Raw genomic sequence first — 19,766 nt, 5'->3', positions numbered from 1 at the left:
AGATTGTGGCTTGCCTCGGATACCCAGCCCGGCGGACCGTGCAGGGACCCATGCATGCAACCCAAAGGCGTGATGGGGGCCTGGCGGAGCCCGGTTTTATCTGATCATCTGATAACCTAATCTGCCACCACATCAGACGCCCGGCCCTATGCCGCCGCCATCGTCGAACTGCCACGGCCGCCATGGCATGGAGACCTGCCCTCTGTGATGTGTGCGCACACAGCAGTCTGGCCCGCAATCGAACGTGAAAGGGCCGCCATCAGTAAACGTACCGAAAGTACGGATTCTCCTTGTCGGTCAGGTCTTGAAACGCCAGCTTTGCCCGCTCGGACTCGTCCTCGGGAAGCGCCATTTTCCGCTTGTTGGCGCTCCGCAGCACGAGATAGAGCGCGACGGCCGATGCGATGCAGATGACGTAGCTGCGAGGGCCGGCCGGCGGCCAGGCAGGCGTGGTCAGCGATGGCTGCGTCATGTATAGAATTGGGTCGCCAGCGGCGGGAGGTCATCACTAGACTCACCAGATGATGAGGCCGAGCCAGAGGGCCGGATAGTGGCGGTCCTTGGTCTGCGAAAAGATGAGCTGCGGGCCGACAATGTTGCCGACGCAGTAGGCGACGAAGATGGTGGCGGCCATGAAGCTCTTCTTGGTGTGGCCGGCGACGTTGGACATGCCGATGGTGATGATGAGGCTGACGGTGCCGCCGAAGAAGCCGGTGAGGGAGTAGCCGACGACGGGGGCGGCGGCGTGGTAGGTCCAGTCGCTCTTCCAGATGAGGGCGCAGCCGGCGATGACGGGCAGGCAGGTGAGGATGAGCATCAGGATGCGGATGTTGTCGAAGCGGGACCCCAGGTAGCCCGTCGCCAGGATGACGAGGAAGCAGAGGGCGCCGAGCGGGAACTGGAAGAGGATGGAGGCGAGGGTGCTCCAGCCAAAGGTCGAGACGATGAGGGGGCCGAAGCCGCTGACGGCGCCGTTGACCGTGTATGCGCTCGCCATCATGAGGGCGACGAGCCACACCTTTGCGTCGAGGGCGGCCTCGCGGAGCTGCGAGGGCTTGAGCCTGGTGCAGCGCACGCCCGTCTGCCCGTGGCGCAGCCGCTCCACGGCGGCGAAGCGCTCCTCGTCGCTCAGGAACCAGGCCGAGACGGGCGAGTTGGGGACGGCGAAGCAGAGGCAGCCAAACACGAAAGTCAGGGCGCCGGCAAAGAGGTAGATGTACTGCCAGGGCCGGAGCCCGCCGCCGTCGACCTGGGCGAAGCCGTAGTTGAGCGCGCCGCCGACGATGGTGAAGAGCCCGGTGCTGCTGAACCACCAGCTCTGGCGCAGCGACTGCTCCGCCTGGGTGTAGTAGCCCGCGACGATGCACATGAAGCCCGTGGGGATGATGCTCTCGACGAAGCCGAGGAAGAAGCGCTGGGCGAACAGGCCCCGCCACGTCGTCACGGCGGCGGTGAGCATGCAGACGGCGGCCCAGGCGACGACGACGGCGCCGAGGACGCGGCCCATGTCGAAGCGCTGCAGCGCAAACGTCATGGGGTACAGGCCGGCGAGCATGCCAAAGTAGAAGAGCGACGTGGCCCAGCTGAGCCGCCGCGTGTCCGTCGTCGGCGGCCGCGTCGACGCGTCGACGACGACGGAGAGCTCGAGGTCCCTCGTCATGCCGAACAGCACGGCGGAGCCCAGGATGGCCTTGTCGTAGTAGACGAGGCCGTCTAGAGGCAAAGAGCGTGCTGGTTAGCCTCCTGGCCGCGCGCGGGTGAGTTGGGGGTCAATTCCATCCATCATCGTCATCGTCATCACCACCACCATCATCAACTTGACCCCAGCCGTCGTCTTCCCATCAATCACGGATTTTGACACTTACACCCGACAATCATGGCCGGAATCAAGAACCAGTCAATCTTCCTCACGGCCCGCGCCGCCACCGCCGGGTCGATGGCGTGCCGCTGCTCGCCGACCATGGCCATGGCATCATCCTTGCCCGACGACGACGACGACGACGACGTGGTGTCCGCGCCGGGGCCGGCGGCGGCGTCTGCCTCTGTGTCCTTGCCCGCGGCCATTTGTTTCCGGTTTGCGAGATGGACGGCGCGCGACGGCCGTCGAGACGGCGTGAATTCGGTTTTTTTTTTTTTTTTGGTTAAAGAAAAAAAAAGGCTGCAGAATACAGTCCACGGCTCGCCCTCCATAGGTGCAAATCGGGCGACGGCATTCAAATTTTATTTTCGTCACGCCACACACGGCGAAGGCATCGCGCGCCCAGCCCGGCGACCCGTGGCTGCCCGGCCTTTCCAACCACAGCCCGCGCAGGAGAGAGAGCCTCCACACTTTGATGCCAGGGCAGCTACACGGAGCAAGGATCAGGTCAGCCCACGGTGGTAGCTTGGTCTGTCAATTGGATCTGCTCCTACTAATACCTAACCCGGTCCACCACCCGCCACCGTTTGAAGCTCGGCAGTCTAGTAATAATAAGTCTGCCACGGCCGGCCTTGATGAGCCCTGCCGTCGCAAGCCGGGTTGGGCAAGCTCATGATTGATCCCGGCGGACTCTGATCCAGATCCACTCCATGTCTCTCTCCTCCTTCTTCTGTGACCGGCTGGTATGTCAATGTCAGGGCGCGCCGTTCATGAGGCACAACGGATGCACCCTACCGTGCAACGCATTACTAATGCTGCGGTGCATACGTCTTTCGTATGTGCTTCATACGAGATATATTGCCGTCCTCTCCATCATGGCCGCTGCAGCCCGCAGCTTGCTCGAGACTTGACAAGAGCCCTGTGACCTGTTCCCGCGTCTGGCGCCGCATCCGACGGCTCTTCCTTGATTCTCCTATCCTCGCCTGACGGATCCAAGTTCCAACACCCCGCCCCTCAATGAGAGTCGCCATCGTCGCCGTCGGCGAGCTGGCGCGCTACTTTGTGGAGGAGCTGCTGGCCCGCGGCCACGACGTCGTCGCCGTGTCGCGCAGCCGCAAGCCGTACCTCGACGCGCTGGACGGCGTCGAGCAGCGCGTCGCCGCAGACTACGGCGCCCGGGGCCTCCGCGACGCGCTGGCCGACTGCGACGCGGCCGTCTGCACGCTGAGGGGCGGCGTCCCGCGGTTCCCGGCCATACACGCCGCCGTCCTCGAGGCGTGCCGGCGCTCCGCCACCTGCAAGCGCCTCATCCCCTCGGCATGGGCCGGCAACCTCGAGGAGTTCCCCGACGAGCCGCTGGACTGGGCCGACGAGCTCGTGCCCGTCCTCGACGCCCTGCGCGGCCAGACCGACGTCAGCTGGTCGGCCGTCTGCCCCGGGTGGTACGCCGACTACATCCTCCCCGCGGGCCAGCGGCACCTGGGCGACATTGGCGGCATGTGGCCGCAGGACCACGGGCAAAAGACGTTTACGCTGTACGGCAAGGGCGGCCAGCTCGTCAACCTGACCTCTGCGCGAGACGCGGCCCGCGCGACCGTGGCGCTGCTGGAGCACGACCGGCACTCGTGGGAGGACTTTACGTACGTGTCCGGGGCGCAAATGTCCTGGAGGCAGCTCGCGGACTTTGTCAAGGGCATGGACCCGGCCTACACGTTTCGCCGCAAGTCGCTCGCCCAGAGCGTCAGGCAGTACGCGGCGGCTGTCGACGAGAGCCCGGAGAGCCGCTCCGTCGCCGTCTTCGAGCTGTGGGGGCACAGCGAGGCGCTCCATTTCCCGTGGGACAAGGTGGAGAGGCACAGGGACAAGTATTTCAAGGGACTCAAGTTCAGGGACCTGTCGGAGCTCGCGAGGGAGGCCCGGGCAGACCCCGCCATGGTAGTGTAGCCGGCACGCACAGCAAAGCACAGTCGAGTCGAGGCCTGCTGGGCGGCAGCACAGTCTCCAAAAGCACAATGAGGAGGTCGAGCAGAAACACCACCGCGCTGACCTGGCCCAGTGTCAGATTAGTGGTGATGAACAGGTCTTTGGATATCTCTGCGTGGGCGAGTGTGCGGAAAACCAATCGAGACGACCAGAGAACCGTGCTGAAGATGACTATGGTTATCCTGGCCAAGAAGGAAGACATGGCCTCCGCAACGACGGCGCACAAGACGAAGCCGCACCTCGCCACGAGCATCCGCGCCGTGCACACTGGGCCGGGCTCTCCTCGGGCGTGGACGACCCTGGCTCTCGATCCATGTCCGGTCTTGTACCTCTTCTGGAGGCACTTGGGCCTGGCCCGGGTCGCGAGAAGACGCTCGTTGCGCGGCCGAATCAATCCTCAGAGACAAACAGAACACAGCTCATTCCTCGTTCACTCGGTGGGCACGAGCTTGTCCACAGTCAGCTCAGTCTGTTCAATGTTGTCTGGTAGATGCTAGGGTCAAGTGCGGGCTATGGAGACGGTCCAAGGGAGCCTGATCGACGCCTCTGGCCCTTGAGGAAGTACTTTTGGAAGAGAGAGTTGCACTGTATCTGATGGGCACGGCCGGAGATGTTGATACCCTCAACGATGAGATTCCAATTGTCCCGAGGGTGAAAAATTTGTCCGGAACCCCTTTTAGTGCATTCATTATCCGCCAGCCCCAGTCGCATGACGGCAGCTGCCATTTGGTTCCAATCTTTGAATTTAAAGGGAAGTTTGTTCTTGAAGGCGATTAGCATTCGTTTCAATCCGGTCCGAGAGGTTCATGTCCTGTGTCATGTGTGTGTTGGGGGGGGGCTACCCACGTCGTTGCATATGGTAATCTTAAATCTCTCAGTGCAAAAGATCTCGAGACACTTGTCCGACCCCGTGCCTACGGTCGGCGGGGTACCCCGCGCTCCCGAAAACAGTTCGTACATGTATGCGCTCCATTCGGGCCAGCGCTCTGGCGTGTCCAGCGGCTGGAACCGATTGCATACCATGCCTGCGTCCGGTCCGAAAACCGTTTCGACAGGGAAATCCTTGAGCCTTGGCGGAGCTCTACGCTCATTGACGTGTAGCGAACCGTCAATGGGCGCCAGCCCCGTCAATCCCAGGTGAGCATGCGTGGCATCGCGATATGTCAAACGCGACCGTCGTCGTCGAAACCAAAAATGGAGCGGCAAGGCCTTGGCCAGATCTTCGTCGCCACCGCCGCCGCCGCCGCCGCCCTGGGGGCCGACACTGGCGTCATTGCTCGGTGGCATCGTCGTGCTGAGTACCTATCTTCAATGCACGGCAAAGACCGGACGAGTTAGAGGAATCGAATCATGTCTATGTTGCGCCGAGGCGGGAACGCTTACGCATGGTAAAAGGGAGATGGATATGACCAAGCCGCTAATAAGCTTCATCTCGAGACTTTCAGTATGCCCCTTTCAATGTTCAGTGAGCTTGATGGCGGGCGAAATTTAATCAATATCAATCAACACTTTGAAGTGAAGTCGGGGTTCAATGGAAATTCATGACAACAAAAAACAGTTGAGCACCAGACGATACCAAGTCGCACCAGACGGGAGGCTTTATGCAATCTCTTTAATCATATTACCAGTCAATTTCTAGGAGTCAAGGGATGCGTTGGTATCAATTCATTACATTTACGTCTGTAGTTTATGGGTTCATGTTTGATCCCTGCATAAGTTGATACTTGACATGAATGTCGACATCTGGCCACATCAATGCAATCAATGTCCACATGCCGTCCCCAGCAGCAGACCAGACACTTGTATGATGCATCAACGAACGTGGGAACCGTGCAATCGGGGCTAAGGAGTACAGGTTCATGTCCGCCAGAACCAAGCATGTGCCAACGACTGATCCATGTACGTGCATGTAGGGCGCTTGGGCCGCGTCCGGGGGGCTGAAGTTGCATGTATCTCAAACTGCCAGACATGTGTAGATGATCGTAGTAAGGTATACCTAGTATATTACTGCGCATGCATCATGTGATCAATGTCTGGTGCGGCACCAGACCCTAGGGGCACACCAGACAGTGTCAGCCATTGCCTCAACATGAAGCATAGCCACCGAGTTTCCAAGTCGCCCGCACAGATCACATGCATCAGATGCCCTCAATCGGCTGATACTTGGCTGCACGTAGGGGACGTGCCCCGTGTTCATCAAGTTGTCAAAATGATTTGCATCGAGCCTGGTGGTCGTTCATGTGCTGGGGCTGGAGTCACTCTACATCAAGCATTCGTGCCCTCCAGTCTCGGGCGCGGCTTTCGTCACTCTTTCTTGGTCCCAAAAAGCCATGTCTGGAAACATCAATGGCCGGTTGCGCAGCAGAGCCCCTGGGGGCGCAGTCATCAATTGCTGGTCTGTGCTGCCGGTGCGTGCGTGCACCAAAACCTCAACTCTCCGTGCAGTCTGCGTGCACTGTTCCGCAAAGCAGCATCATACATGTACCCATCGGAGTGCTGCGTGCAGTCAGCCCTACCCGCCGTCACTTGGGATGCTTGCCGAGGGCAGGCACGCACTACAGCATGACTGACACCAGGCGCGCATTGCGCGACCAAAGTTGTGCTTGCATGTGTGGCGACTGCACGAGAGCTTGCCTCGTCCATGGGCGCCGTCATTGAAGTGCCGGTCCGTCTACCACAAATTCGCGTTGGTGATTACGGTTGAAGTCCGTGGAGCCATATTGGCTGAAAGCCAGATTTGATGCAATGAGATGAATAGTGGTGCCTGCGTGAAACACATACACACACACACACACACGACATGTACATTTAGTATTTTAATATCAAATCCGACCGCAGCACACGTACTTGACATTTTCAAGGTGTCAGGTCAGGAAGCGGCCGGTCGACTATAGTTTTATGTCGCCATTGATCGCGTCACACTCCTTCTGTGTCTTCTTGGTGCCTTGGAGGATCAGATTCCAGTTGTCCTTGTTGAAAATCTGCCCGGCCCCATTTCTACCGCAGGGGCCAAAGTATTGTCGAAAAAGTTGCAGGAGGCCATCTGCAACGTTGAGCCAAGAGACTGTCAAAGGTCTAGTGTTCTTCACCGACGGTCAGCATTGATGATGTATGGCTATGCCAGGGAGAGAAAATCGACTGGAGACTTCCAGTCGACGTCGGTCGGTCGGGGACACCCACATCGTTGCACAAGGTCACCTCGCACTGCGTGGCGCGACAGAGAATGGTCTTGCATTTTCTGGGTCCCGCCTCCACACTTGGCCCAGGGTCAGGCCTTTTCACAACAGCCCGGGACATCCTCAGGGCGCAACTCCAATACAAGACGGGCGGGGAAATCGGTTCAAAGAGAGGTTCGCATACCAAACCTGCATCTGGTCCGAAAGCCGCTTCCCCTCTCGAGCCGGCAATATGCATCCTTGTCCGTTGGTACAGCGTCCTCGCATCATTGTGGTGGTGTAGTGGCTCTAAGCTTGAGACTTGGGCGGCGTCTCCATGGCTGCCGTGGGAGCCATGATCAGTGCCATCGTCGCGTGGAATAGAGACGCCGAGTGCCTGACGGTAAGAGCAAAGGTGAGTCGTGGAAAGACAGCCATCATGTGCGCAGAGGTCGGAATGCTTACGCATGTAAGGAGAGAGACGAATGCGACGCAACGACCCGTAACATGAAGCTTCATGTTTAGACCTGAAGGATTTTTTTTATTTTTTATTTTTTTGGATTTGGATTGAAAGCGTCAGGCTCGGTAGTTGCTGACTGGAGCTGAGAATGATGTATGTTGTTGCGCTGAACAATAGCACCTACCTGTCAAATGCTAAGATGGGTGCTCTATGCATTATATATATATTGATCTCTTTGCTCGTCTATTTGCGGAACATGAGGTTAGTTTAAGGGCCATGTTCATGTTCTTGATCATGGCGTTTTATCCCTATCTGGCATCGGGCACCGCGTGGACCGTGCAGGGGCAGCTCGGAGCATTGCGCGTTTGATGTCCTCGACTGCGCCTGGTGCCGGCTTACAGAACATGCAGGGCGCCAGTTTCAACCAGACTTGGCCGTCTGCCTGCTGCCTGGCGGGACTGGACTGGACCCAAACCAACGCTTCCCCCGCGTCGACGAATAAAGCTCAACATGAACCATATGTGCAGGCAACTTGAAAGCCAATGCCATGAATCACTCGGCTTCCATTTACGCACGTACCTTGAACCACGTTCAACTCGGCGATTCAGTGAGGCGGCTCTGCGACTGACTGGGGCCTCTCCGGGGCCGTGGCCGGTAAGAGGAAACTGTTGGGCATGCGCGGCTGCACGGGCAGCGCGGTGGACATGAAGCTATTTATTCCGCTCGGGCAGGCGGGTGCAGCATCACCATGGATGATTTACAACGGTTAGCAACAGTCAAGCTGACGCGAACGGCGCAAATGAAATGACTCAATTCGCAGTCTCATCCCCAACGCCCCCCTGCTTCCAAGACACGCACTCGTTGCCCCCAGCCAACGGTGCCTCGAGTCGGCGTGATCCCAATGATCGAGAAGAGACTCAGACGGCAGACGCAGTGCATCCCGAAAGCAAAACGCAGCAGCGCAAACCACACCCGAGACGCCGTCGTCGAAACAAAGGCACCAGACCACGCCCATGTCGTGCACGCCGCAGCGGGCAGGCTCTCCGTCGCACCAGTCCAGTCCAGTCCGGATCCCGTCTACGACCCGGGCCCTAGTCGTTGAGCTCGTGCGCAGACTTGATGGCCTTGGACTTGCCCGTGTCCAGCACCACGGCCGGGTCCTCGGGGTCGCCGTCGCGGGACACCTCGTTGCCGCGCTTGGTCGTGATGGTCGTCCTAGACGACCGAGTCGGGTCAGCAATGGCCGGGAGCCCCCTTCGTTCGTCCTCCGCGGGAGACCAGCATGCACGCGTCGGCGAGGATAACTCACTTTTCGTCCTTGACGTCCAGGACCTTGCCCTCGGGCTGGCCGTTGCCCCAGTTCCAGCTCACGGTTTCGCCCACCTCGGGGCCGTTCTCGGCTCCCTTGCCGCCGCTGCCGTTGCTCTTCTGGCCGTCGCTCTTGTCCCCAGAGCCCTTGTTGCTCTCGCCGTTGGCCTTGGCCTTGGATTCGCCGTCGCCGTCGCCGTCCTTGTTGGTCTTGGCCTCGGCCTTCTTGCCGCTGTCCTCCTCGTCGCCGCCGTTGGCCGACTCGCCCTGCTCGGTCTCGCGCTTCTTGTTGGGGCCCTCGCCGTTGCCCTCGTCTCCCTTGTCCGCGGGCGCCTTGCGCTTGTCTCCCGCCTGCTGGTCGCCGTTGGTCCCCTCGGCCCCGTCGTCCTCCTTGGAGCCACCGCCGGCGCGCTTCTTGAGGGGATCGTGGCCCCAGTTCTTGAGCGAGGCGTACGACTTGGTCTTTTTGACCTCGTCGGCCGACTTTTCGTCGTTTGCCTTTTCCTCCTGCGCGAGGTGCCGATTGCTGCGCAGAGGCATCAGCTTGGGCTCTACATGAAAATAAAAAGAATAAAAAAATCAAGGAGAAGGGGGGGATCGCATCCAACCCGGCCCCAGCCCGCATACACTCACCAGTACGACACCACCTTGCGCATGTGCTGGACCTGGTCCTCGGTGTACTTTTCGGGGTCCTTGTCCGGGTTCGACTCGAGAATCTCGACGATCCGGCGCCCGCTGTCGTGCCCGACCGACTCGCCGTCGGCGTCGTCGCCGCCGTCGTCCTTGGGCCACCCGGCGCTCTGCGAGTCGTCCGACTTGAGCCACTGCTCGAGCTCCTGGGCCGTCATGTTAACGACCTCGTTGAACTCTTGGACGACTGTGTTGCTGTCCTTCATCTTGGCCTTTTGGGGGGGTTGATTCAGTAGAGCACGTTCGGGGACTCTTGACTGGGGGTCGGGGGCACTGGGCGGAGGCAATTGAACGAGTTCAATGGGAGCAATGCAGGTTGAGCAGCAGCGCGGCGCAAGGGCTCATGCCCAGCTTGCGTTTTATCTATTCTACTAGTTGCTACGTGCAGCCATGCGCCCAGGCTGGGAGCGGGCCTCCGAGGGAGCAAGTGGGATTAGAGTTGCCCGTCTCACTGACCCCCCCGATGCATCCCCAGAGTGGTGACGTTTCCGGGAGGCTGCATGTCTCACGTCATAGAAGTGGTGGCCGTTCCTGGCGCTGGGTGAGACACGGCCGACGCCAACGCGCTGGAAACGGGTCCCTCGACGCACCGGCCCAAAAGCTTGATCCCAGGCGCCTTGCCAGATCTGGCAGCGTCAAGTCCGTGTGCGCCCGCAGTGGTGCGGCGCTGTGCTGAATCTGATGGGGAAGCATTGTTTCCGCTGTTGGAGCGCGACAGCATCACGACGACTCGATGTTTCGGGACACGACGAGTGCCGTTGCCTCAGCCATGGATGATGACTGGGCGAGTCCTCCTACTCGCGGCCGTGTTCGTCTTTTGCCGCCTTGTCTTTGTTGTCCTTGGCCTTGTTGTTGTTGTTGCTGCCGCTGCTGCTGCTGTCCCTCCAGCGGGCGCGCATCAGCCTGAGCAGCAGCCACGCCAGCAGGCGGTACACGACGATGCAGGCCGCCATGGCCGCCACGTTGACGACGGGGTCCTCGTCAAACTTGTACAGCGACAGGACCTCCTCCCCCGTGCGGATGGGGCAGCCCCCGTCGGGCAGCCGCTGCGCGGCGGTGCAGGTAAACGCGACGCCGCGCAGCGAGTAGGGCGCCACGGCGCGCGTCGCGTAGCGGATGGGCGACAGGTAGTTGACGGCGCGGAAGAGCGGCGGCATGTCGATGGACAGGACGCCGGCCATGGCGTTGGCCACGGACAGGAAGATGCCCATGATGTTGACGGCGAAGCCCGTGTGCCCAAAGAGCGTGTTGAACATGATGCCGAGGCTCTCGCCGCACGAGACGACGCCGAAGCAGGCAAAGACGCAGACAAAGTACATGGTGACGGTGCGCGGCAGGCCCACGGCGATGGCCGCCAGCACGCCAAAGACGAGGCAGCTGGCCATCTCAAAGGGCACCTCGAGGATCGTGTAGCTGGCCAGGAACGCCTCGACGCCGTACACGCCGTCGTCGTCCTCGCGGTAGAAGACGTCCCGCTCGCTCGGGTACACGGCCACGTTCTGCAGCATGCCCACAAAGTAAAACGCGCCCAGCTCCTGCACGAAGCCCATGCGGTTCTGCACCGAGTAGAAGTCGTTGCCCAGCGGCGCGAAGAAGAGCGCGAACACGGCCGCCAGCCCGACCACCTGCATCGTCCGCGCGAGCACCAGCTGCGGCTGCCGCCGCGTGTTGATGGCCGCGCGCCGCAGGAGGAGCGGCAGCGCCACGTGCAGGGGGGCGCGCCCGCGGACCAGGGCACCCAGCTCGGCCGGCGTGGAGAGGCTGGCCTTGTTGAGCGAGCGGCGGCGGCGCGGCGGAGAGGTGGACTGTATGTGGGCGGCGTTGACGAGGGGGGCCGCGAGGAGAGTGTTGCCGAGCATGGCCGGCGCCTTGTCATCATCCGCCGCCGATTCCAGCGCCCGCGACGCCATCTTCTCGCCTGCCTCGTGATCCTCGTCCGCCTCCTGAATCTCGGGCAGCCGCTCGTCCACGGCGACCCCGTCCGCCGCCGCCCCCCGATTCCACTGCGCAACCAGCTTCCGCACGCGCGCGCGGCTCTCGGCCTCGCGGTCGTCCCGCTGCAGGTCGACGGTGATCATGTCGAGCGCAAAGTCGGCGGGGTTCGTGTGCGTCGGACACTCGTACCCGGAGCGCCCAAAGTACGGCAGCATCTCGCGCGCGGGACCGGCGTACACGGGCGCCCCGCCGCGCGCCAGCAGCAGCACGTTGCCAAAGTGCCCAAACAGGTCGGACCGCGCCTGGTGGATCGTCAGGACGAGCGTGCGGCCCTCGTGGGCGAGCCCCCGCAGCACCTCCATGATGGAGCTGGCGGTGAAGGCGTCGAGGCCCGACGTCGGCTCGTCGAGCAGCAGGACGCGCGGGTCCGTGAGCACCTGCACGGCAATGGACACGCGGCGCTTCTCGCCGCCCGAGATGCCCTTGACCATGTCGTTGCCGACGAGGTTATCGGCGCAGTCCTTGAGGCCCATCTTGAGGAGCACCTCCTCGGCCCGGCGGCGCTTCTCCTCGCCGCTCATAAAGGACGGCAGCCGCAGGCCGGCGGCGAAGCGCAGCGTCTCGCGCACAGTCAGCGACGGCAGCAGCGCGTCGTCGTCCTGGCACACGTACGAGCACACGGAGCGGACGACCGAGTCGGAGGGCACGGCACCGTTAAAGGTCAGCCGGCCCGAGGGGCGGTACTTGGTGCCCGCCGAGTTGCGCAGCCGCAGGGCCATGGCGTTGAGCAGCGACGTCTTGCCGCTGCCCGACGGACCCATGATGACGTTGAGCATCCCGGCCTCGAACGTCGCGTCCACGGGCTCGAGGATCGTCTTGCGCGGGAGCTTCCTGCCCGAGACGGCCCGCCGGTCCAGCGCCAGCGCGAAGGCGTCGAGGCCGAGGTCGATGGCGCGCACCTCGGTGATGGACCGCGCCGTCATCTTCTCCTTGCCGGCCGAGAGGTCCGTGTCGGACGCGCGGGACCGGGCAATCGTCATCTCGACCGGGAGGAAGCGCAGTCCCAGCGCGGACATGGCGCTGAACAATACGACGAAGCACACGAGCACGATGATGGGCCGCGCCACCCAGTCGGGTGGGAAGCCGAGCGACTCCATCACGTACTCACCCGTATACTGCGTGCACGCCGGATTCGCCCGCCCGCCGGGCTCGGGGCAGTCGTAGAAGCTGCCCTGGAACTCGTTGCCCGCGTAGGCCCCAAAGGCGTAGAACTGGCATCGGTCAGGCTCACTGCATGTGCGAGCACGGGGCTTCAGGGGGAAAAGGGGGATTAGGCGTACCGTGTATGTGATCCATTTCAGCCACCGCACGTACACGGGAATCGTGTTCACCTGGATGAACATGCCGCACGCGATGCTCTGCAGCGTGTACACCAGGTTGGCGATGAGGCTGGCGCCCGCAAAGTGCCGCACGGCCGTGACGCACACCATGGCGCACGTCACGGCCACGTACTGGTTGACGAGCGTCACGGCGAAAAAGACAAAGAACTTGCCGGCGTCGCGGTCGAAGCCGGCCATGAAGTAGACGAGGACGGCAAAGAGAAACGGCACGGGCACGTCCTCGGTCGGCATGCGCGCGAGCCGTCGCGAGAGCACAAAGGGGAGCGCGTCGACGCAGCCCTCGGACGACTCGCGGTCAAAGGTGGGGATGTCAATCGTCAGGCGGTAGACCTCGAAGACGAGGATGAGGTAGCCCTGCAAGCCCGCGGCGGTGTAGAGGCCGCCCTCGCGGGAGCGGATGCCGGCCTGGTCGCGCCCGAGGTCGAAGAAGAGGTATCCCGTCACGACGCCCATGAGGACCGCCTCCATGATGGACGCCGCCATCCCGAGCGGGTCGCGGTACGTCACCTTGAGCGTCCGGTCCGTCAGCACGCGGAGCTGCCGCCCGAAGCTGGCGTGCCTCTCGGCGTCCGGCCTGCGCCTGCGGTGCGCGTGGTGCCCGCGGTCGTCGGCGCACGGAGCAGCGGGCACCGGCGGCGGCGGCGGCGGCGGCGGCATCGCGAAGCGGGCTGCGCTCTCGTCGCGCCACGCGGCCGCGAGGGCCTCGACCCGCGCGCCGCTCTCCCGCTCCAGCTCCGGCGTGCGGTTGTCGACGGCGGCGATGTCGACGACGTGCTCGGCGGGGTTGACAAACGGCGGGAGCGGGTGGCCCTGGGCGCGGAACCAGGGCAGGCAGTCCGGGATGGAGCCCGAGTAGACGGGGCAGCCGCGCGAGAGGACGACGAGGCCGTCGAACAGGTCCCAGATCTCGGAGCGCGGCTGGTGGATGGTGGTGACGACGGTGCGCCCCTTTTGCGCGAGCGCCTTGAGGGTGCGCACCAGCTGGAAGGCGCTCGTGGCGTCGAGGCCCGTCGTCGGCTCGTCGAGGAACAGCACCGACGGGTTGGCCAGCAGCTGGACGCCGATGCTGACGCGCCGCCTCTCGCCGCCCGAGCACCCCCGGTGCTGCGTGTTGCCGATGCGCGTGTCGGCGCACTCCTTGAGCCCCAGCTCGCGGATGACCTCGTCGACGACGCGGCGGCGGTCGCGCGCCGACGTCGACGGCGGGAGGCGCAGGTCCGCCGAGTACTGCAGCGTCTCGCGGACCGTCAGCGTCGGCAGCAGCACGTCCTGCTGCATCACGTACGCGTAGCGCACCCCGTGCACGCCGGCGACGCCGTTGAAGGTCGTGACGCCGCCCCGGCTGACGCGCGCGCCGCCCACCACCCGCTCGGCCATGGTGTTGAGCAGCGTCGTCTTGCCGGACCCGCTGCCGCCGATGATGGCCGTCAGGGTGCCGGGCGCGAGGTCGGCGTCGACGGACCGCAGCAGGGCCTTGATGCGCGGCGTCGTCTTGAAGCCGCCCGCGACGAGCTCCGCGTATGTGCTGGGCTCGAGCCACGACGGCGACGTGTTGACCGAAACGGAGAGGTTGCGGATGCGGACCTCGACGGCCTCGACGTCGGCGAGCGAGAGGTGGCCGGCGCCGGAGAGGGAGAAGCGCCGTTTGTCGCCGCCGCCGCCGTTACCGTTGCCATTGCCGTTGTCTGCCGTTACTGACGTGTCGACGGAGCTGGCCCGGTCGGCCTTGTCGTTTTCGGATCCGCCGGGCATGCCATGGTCGCCGTGCATGTTGGTGGTGGCCATGCCGCCGGTATGCGTGTTCCGTTGGCGTCTCTGCTGCCGCCACGGGAAGCTCGCATCGCACGTCGTCGTCGTCTTCGCCTTTGGTCGTCGTCGGGCCGTCGGGTGTCTGGTGGCCGCCTCAAATCTCTCAATCACTTCTTTCAAGTCGGCGACATGGACAACAACCAGAGCCCACTCTGGCGGCAACGACAGGTCCGTATCGAGTCTATCAACGCCAGGCGAGAGGGCGCACGCACGCAGGATTCATGCGTCCATATCCTGCGGCTCAGGACGGCAACAGTCTTGGCCGTCGGGCATGCCGCCCGTACGCCTATATGAGCGTGGCCCGTGGTCATCAAATCGTCCCGCCTCGCTGGCCGGCGGAGCGGAGACTCAAAACGGGCTAACCGCTTCGTACATGGCTCGCATCGAACAAACAGCTAAGCGAGCCGCAGGCCGAACGGCAACCATAGGGCTAGGCTAGACCGCCTTGGCCCGTTCGTCCTTGGACCAACCGGGCGATGCCTGCCGTGCCGACGATAGCGCGCCATCGGGCGTGGCTGTCCCTCGATGGAACTCCTGGCCGCCTGCCATGTGAAGGTCGGAAGGCCAAGCTTCCGCGCCCATCTCCGCAAGAAACCAATGGTGCTCCCGAGTCCACACGGAGCCACACTGCGGAGAACTCGGGGACACCCCTGCATCGGCTGCGGAGATGCAATGGATTGGCGGCGCGTCATGGGTCGATGGAGACGGCGGTTGGGCGGCTCCCCTCTTGTGGCGCCGGACTGGTCGCTGGACCCTGGCTTGATGCCTCGCTTCGGGATCCATGGTTGGGCTTGGGAGGATGCGCCCCTTGTTCTCCAAAACAGTTACCTCGAGCTGTGAACGTGAGTGTAACCGACGTGACTGCACGTCACAAACGCAAACTGTGTCCATGCTGGAGCAAAGGACGCCGCCATGCGTCACGCGGGGTTCAGGTACGTACAACCCCACTGCAGTACAAAGTGACCTTGCTTTGAAATGGCCTCCCGCATCAGGCAGGAGCCAACAGACATCAGCACCAACTACGTACGCATCCCATGTCTCAACAACTCGCTCCACCATTCTGTGGAAGCAACACGTCGTCTCGCAGTGCGAGCGCACGGCCCGATTCGCAACGCACAGAGTGGCAGCACAAGCCCCCGATGAATCCACTCACGACGTTACGCAGCATGGGCGGCTGATGGGTCCCAAGACTCTTGTTCGCAGTCGTGTCACCCCGTCTTGCCAGCACTCTCCGATCCACGTCGTCGGCAGCCAGATCAAGCGGAGTCTACATTTCTCATGTTACCCGAGACCTCAGCCGTACTTTGCGTCTTGCAGCGTTGCCCTCTGAAGGGGTCACGAAACACATCGCCATGCGCGGCCCAGGCGCGCCCCGCCTACTCAGCCATCTACACTATCCTCTCGAGCCGTCCTCTGGTGGAATCCCGACCGAGCGCGGATCCGTGGACCAAGCTTGAAAAACACATACGGCATGGGGGCCATGGCCACGGCGAAGAAGCCCAAGATTGACGTGGCCCAAGCCGACCCCAAGGCCTCGTACATTTGACGCGAAAACAGGGGAAAGGCGGCACCAAACAGCGACCGGAGGATGGCGTTTGCTGCGAGCGCGCTCGCCGAGTACCGGCCGTAGCAGTCAATGAGATAGGACGTGACCCCCAGAAACAAGGTCACGAACCCTATCCCAAACGGGACGCCGGCGACGACACAGCTCGCCCAGTGGACCGATGGCGTGGATGTCCAAGCAAACCAGAACAGGCCTACGGGGATGAGCCAAGCCAGCAGGACGAGGTGGGGGAGACGGGCTTCCGGCCTCGGCTCGCCCCATTTCTCCGTGTAGTGAGCATAGACGCGGTTGATGCACGGCGACGCCGCGGTCGCAATAGCCATGCCGGTCCCGATGCCTATTGCCGTCGTCAGCGCGCTCCCGTGCACCCGTGCGAACGCAGACGGCCCGGCGAACAAGGCCCGGCGGAGACACGGAGCCATATACAGTACCTAGGAAGGAGAGGCTGGCCTGGTCGGCCGCCCAGTGCCTCGTCTGTACAAAGACAAACGGATACGCGGTAAAGTCCAGATACAAGATGCCATACACAAACGCCATATACAGAGACAGGAGGAAAAGGATGGGCTCCGTGAGGAACATGACGGTAGGCCGCGTGAGACTGGTGCGAAGCATCTCGCGCAGGCCCGGCCGCGCGGCGTTGCAGCCAAGCCTCTTTGCCTTTTCTTGCAGCAGCCTCGGCGGATATGTCTCTGGCAGAAGGAGAAACATGGGCACGTAGACTGTTGCACTCATTACGACGATGAGCCAAAAGACCCTGGCAGCACGAGAGCAAACCGTTAGCGTTTTCGTCGGAGCACGACCTCGACAAGCAATGACATGTAGAGAGGGCATGAGCAGTCACCATCTCCATGACGTGTGCGTAGCGAGATAGCCCCCGGCAATGGGGCTCATGACCGGCCCCAGGAAGCTGCCCGCCGTGAATAGGGCCAGGGGCACGGAGCGATGGCTCGGGGGCCAGAGGTCAGTGATTGATCCCCCCGAGTTGGTAACTGGCGTGGGACGTCAGACGCGCCGTCTTGCGTTGTACGACGGCAGGGCTGGACTCACTCGTCGGAGAGCCAAAGAAGCCACAGAGGAATCGGAAGACCAGCAAGGACGCAATGTTGGGCGAGAGGGCGCACCCGAGGTTGAAGACGACAAAGAGGAGAAACGTAGTGCGATAGACGGGGTTGCGCCCATACACCTCGGACAATGGGGCGAACAGCAAGGGCCCGGAGCCGAAGCCCAGCAGAAACGTGCTCACGCCGAGGGTCGAGACGGTCGTGGAGCAGTCGAGGTCAGCGGCGACGGCTGTTATGACGGCGGTATGGATCGATGAGCAAAAGGCGACGCTGGCGGTCATGGCGACGACTGCACGGGGGAGTGGTGAGCTTCGCATCCCGCCTCCACGTTCCAGAGTCCAGACACCAGCAGACTCGTACCTGGGCAGACATGTCAAGCCGCAGGCCAGACCGGTCGACATACCTATGACTGTGCACGTCCACCGGCGGACACGGCTAAAGTGCAAGGGGCTTTCGTGTCTGTCCAGCGCCATGCTAGTCGTCGGCGCCTCAGCGAGCACGGACGGGTCAATCGACTGCATGACTGCAGCGCTCCCCGTTCCGCCATCTCTGCCGCTACGAGACGCCATCGCGACGACAGATAACTTGGGGTTTGCCAGGCAAGGTTGAAAATTGCGCGGCATCTCGGGCAGCTCGACGACGAGGGTGAAAGTCGATCGACACCAAAGTCACCATGCGTAGCAGCGGCGCCATAGCGGGGAGACGGCAGAGGAACACCGCTGGGCTGCTTCTCCCGTCGGCAGTGTGCCAGTGAGTGCCTAGGCCAACCAACGCACGATCCCGTACGCCAACTGACCCTCGGCGCCGTCTGCGGTCGGATCCGAGGGCAACCAGTCATCGAATCGATCCTCGAGCCCCGGCAGCACCCGGAAGCTGGCTAATCGTTCATCTGACTGCCCGAGCCGCAGGCACCCGGACTGCAATATATGGCGTCGCCTGAGAACTCGCCTTGCAGGCAGAGCTGAGGGGCGGGAGCAGCACGACGCAAAACAATTCGTGGTGGCGGCCGGCTGGGCCAAGCCCGCCTCCGCCGGTCCGTCCCCGTAGCGTGTGCGAAGTGGGTGCAAGCCGCATGCGATGCCAGTGCTCAATTCCCGGACCCCACGTCACAGCCAAGTCCCGTCAATCGCCATCGCAGGTTCACCCGTCCGCAGACGAGAGTCACGACTCACGAGACGAGCTTGCCTCACGTGACCGCGTGGGCTGTGGTGACACGGCGAACAATGACTAAGCGGAGCAGTCCCCGGACAGATTCCGTGGTGAAACCGCGGAGGCTGACGTGTTGCTGTTTCACCGTCTGTCTTATACGTCAACGCCTGCCACCAGACCGCGTCGGCGCTCAACGTGCATCCTTCACTGCAATCGTCAACCCGCCAGCATGTCCAACAAAGTCATCGCCAGCATCGACACCCCAGACCCCTGGATGATCAAGGCCAATGGCCTCTTCTACCTCACCTTTACGCTCGCCAACCGCATCGAGATATGGCAGTCGCCGCTGATGGACGACTTCTTTGGCGCGCAAAAGACTGTCGTCTGGCAGCCACAGCCAGGGTCGCGCTGGTCTGCCGACATCTGGGCGCCCGAGCTGCACTGGCTCAACGGCACGTGGTACATCTACGCCACGGCCTCGCAGCCCGGCGTCGGCAACCCGGGCCACCGCACCATCGTCCTCCGGTCGACGGATCAGGACCCCATGGAGCAGGCGGCATGGGAGTTTCTCGGCCCCCTCAAGGGCATGCCCGAGCAGTTTAGCATCGACGCCACCGTCTTCAGCCCCAACGGCCAGGATCTGTACCTGTGCTGGTCCGGGTGGCCGCCCGGCGACAGTTCCGATACCCAGCAGGACCTGTACGTGACGCAGATGGTGTCGCCCGAGGAGGTCGTCGATGCCTCCATCCTCCCGCCCGTGCGCATCTCCACCCCCGATCAGCCCTGGGAGCGCTTCGACGGCGGGGCGCGCGGCATCAACGAGGGGCCGACGTGGCTCAGCCTGCCCGGCAACGCCTTCACGGGGATCGTGTACTCGGGGCACGCCAGCTTCACGAGCGAGTACAAGATGGGCCTCCTGCGGCTCGTCGCGCCCAACGCGGACCCCCTGGACCCCGCGTCGTGGGAGAAGCGGCCGATCCCGCTGCTCATCAACGACCAGTCGATGCCGGGGCCGTACGCGCCCGGCCACGCCAGCTTTCTGCTCAGCCCCGACAGCGGCGACGACAGAGTCTTTTGCGTGTACCACGCGACGGAGAACTGGGGCGAGGGGTTTGCCAACCGCAAGGCCAGGATACTGGCGCTGGGCTCCGAGTCCTTTGCGCCTGGCGCGCAGCCCGTGTGCTGCTCCAACGCCCCCCTCAATCCCCTGTGGAAAGGGCGCGCCATGGGTGCCCCGAGCGGCGGCCCCCAGAAGCCCATGTCCAAGACGGAGCAGACGATCGACCAGCTTGCCAGGAAGGCGCCCGGGCCGGTTCAAAGGGCGCTGGAAAAGATGAAAAGGTTTACCTGAGGCATTCCTGCGCACGACTCGGGCGCGTCCGGTCCTTTGTCTT

The 19,766-nt window shown here is 62.8% G+C and overlaps 6 protein-coding genes across 6 annotated transcripts; 2 read left to right on the top strand and 4 right to left on the bottom strand.

The window, feature by feature from the left end:
- Positions 1-259: 259 nt before the first annotated feature.
- On the bottom strand, positions 260-2,064 carry JDV02_003947 (uncharacterized protein; the record flags this gene model as incomplete). The annotated part of the gene is made up of 3 exons (XM_047985120.1): positions 260-419; positions 519-1,713; positions 1,866-2,064. 3 exons carry the CDS (start codon positions 2,062-2,064, stop codon positions 260-262), a joined length of 1,554 nt encoding a protein of 517 aa, XP_047841097.1.
- A 725-nt stretch (positions 2,065-2,789) lies between these two features.
- On the top strand, positions 2,790-3,835 carry JDV02_003946 (uncharacterized protein). Its single transcript, XM_047985119.1, has one exon. It carries the CDS (start codon positions 2,876-2,878, stop codon positions 3,800-3,802), a length of 927 nt encoding a protein of 308 aa, XP_047841096.1. The 5' UTR covers positions 2,790-2,875; the 3' UTR covers positions 3,803-3,835.
- A 4,712-nt stretch (positions 3,836-8,547) lies between these two features.
- JDV02_003945 (uncharacterized protein) lies at positions 8,548-9,660 on the bottom strand (the record flags this gene model as incomplete). Its single annotated transcript, XM_047985118.1, has 3 exons — positions 8,548-8,671; positions 8,766-9,290; positions 9,398-9,660. The coding sequence occupies 3 exons, from the start codon at positions 9,658-9,660 to the stop codon at positions 8,548-8,550; spliced, it is 912 nt and encodes a 303-aa protein (XP_047841095.1).
- Positions 9,661-10,248: 588 nt separating this feature from the next.
- Positions 10,249-15,141, bottom strand: JDV02_003944 (uncharacterized protein; the record flags this gene model as incomplete). Its single annotated transcript, XM_047985117.1, has 2 exons — positions 12,730-15,141; positions 10,249-12,660 (listed from the first exon to the last, which is right to left on the bottom strand). Exons 1-2 carry the CDS (start codon positions 14,572-14,574, stop codon positions 10,249-10,251), a joined length of 4,257 nt encoding a protein of 1,418 aa, XP_047841094.1. The 5' UTR covers positions 14,575-15,141.
- Positions 15,142-15,978: 837 nt separating this feature from the next.
- JDV02_003943 (uncharacterized protein) lies at positions 15,979-18,394 on the bottom strand (the record flags this gene model as incomplete). The annotated part of the gene is made up of 5 exons (XM_047985116.1): positions 17,627-18,394; positions 17,210-17,512; positions 17,004-17,151; positions 16,594-16,916; positions 15,979-16,499 (listed from the first exon to the last, which is right to left on the bottom strand). The coding sequence occupies exons 1-5, from the start codon at positions 17,844-17,846 to the stop codon at positions 15,979-15,981; spliced, it is 1,515 nt and encodes a 504-aa protein (XP_047841093.1). The 5' UTR covers positions 17,847-18,394.
- Positions 18,395-18,601: 207 nt separating this feature from the next.
- Positions 18,602-19,723, top strand: JDV02_003942 (uncharacterized protein; the record flags this gene model as incomplete). Its single annotated transcript, XM_047985115.1, has 1 exon — positions 18,602-19,723. The coding sequence occupies one exon, from the start codon at positions 18,602-18,604 to the stop codon at positions 19,721-19,723; it is 1,122 nt and encodes a 373-aa protein (XP_047841092.1).
- Between the last annotated feature and the right edge of the window lie 43 nt (positions 19,724-19,766).

This window comes from Purpureocillium takamizusanense, chromosome 3 (genome assembly GCF_022605165.1).
Source record: "Purpureocillium takamizusanense chromosome 3, complete sequence".
NCBI lineage: Eukaryota > Fungi > Ascomycota > Sordariomycetes > Hypocreales > Ophiocordycipitaceae > Purpureocillium > Purpureocillium takamizusanense.
Note: the sequence above shows the minus strand (reverse complement) of the source record. Positions and strands in the feature narration are given on the sequence as shown.

Excerpts from the sequence above, each read along its gene's own strand:
- JDV02_003946 (XM_047985119.1), top strand. The coding sequence starts at position 2,876 with ATGAGAGTCGCCATCGTCGCCGTCGGCGAGCTGGCGCGCTACTTTGTG.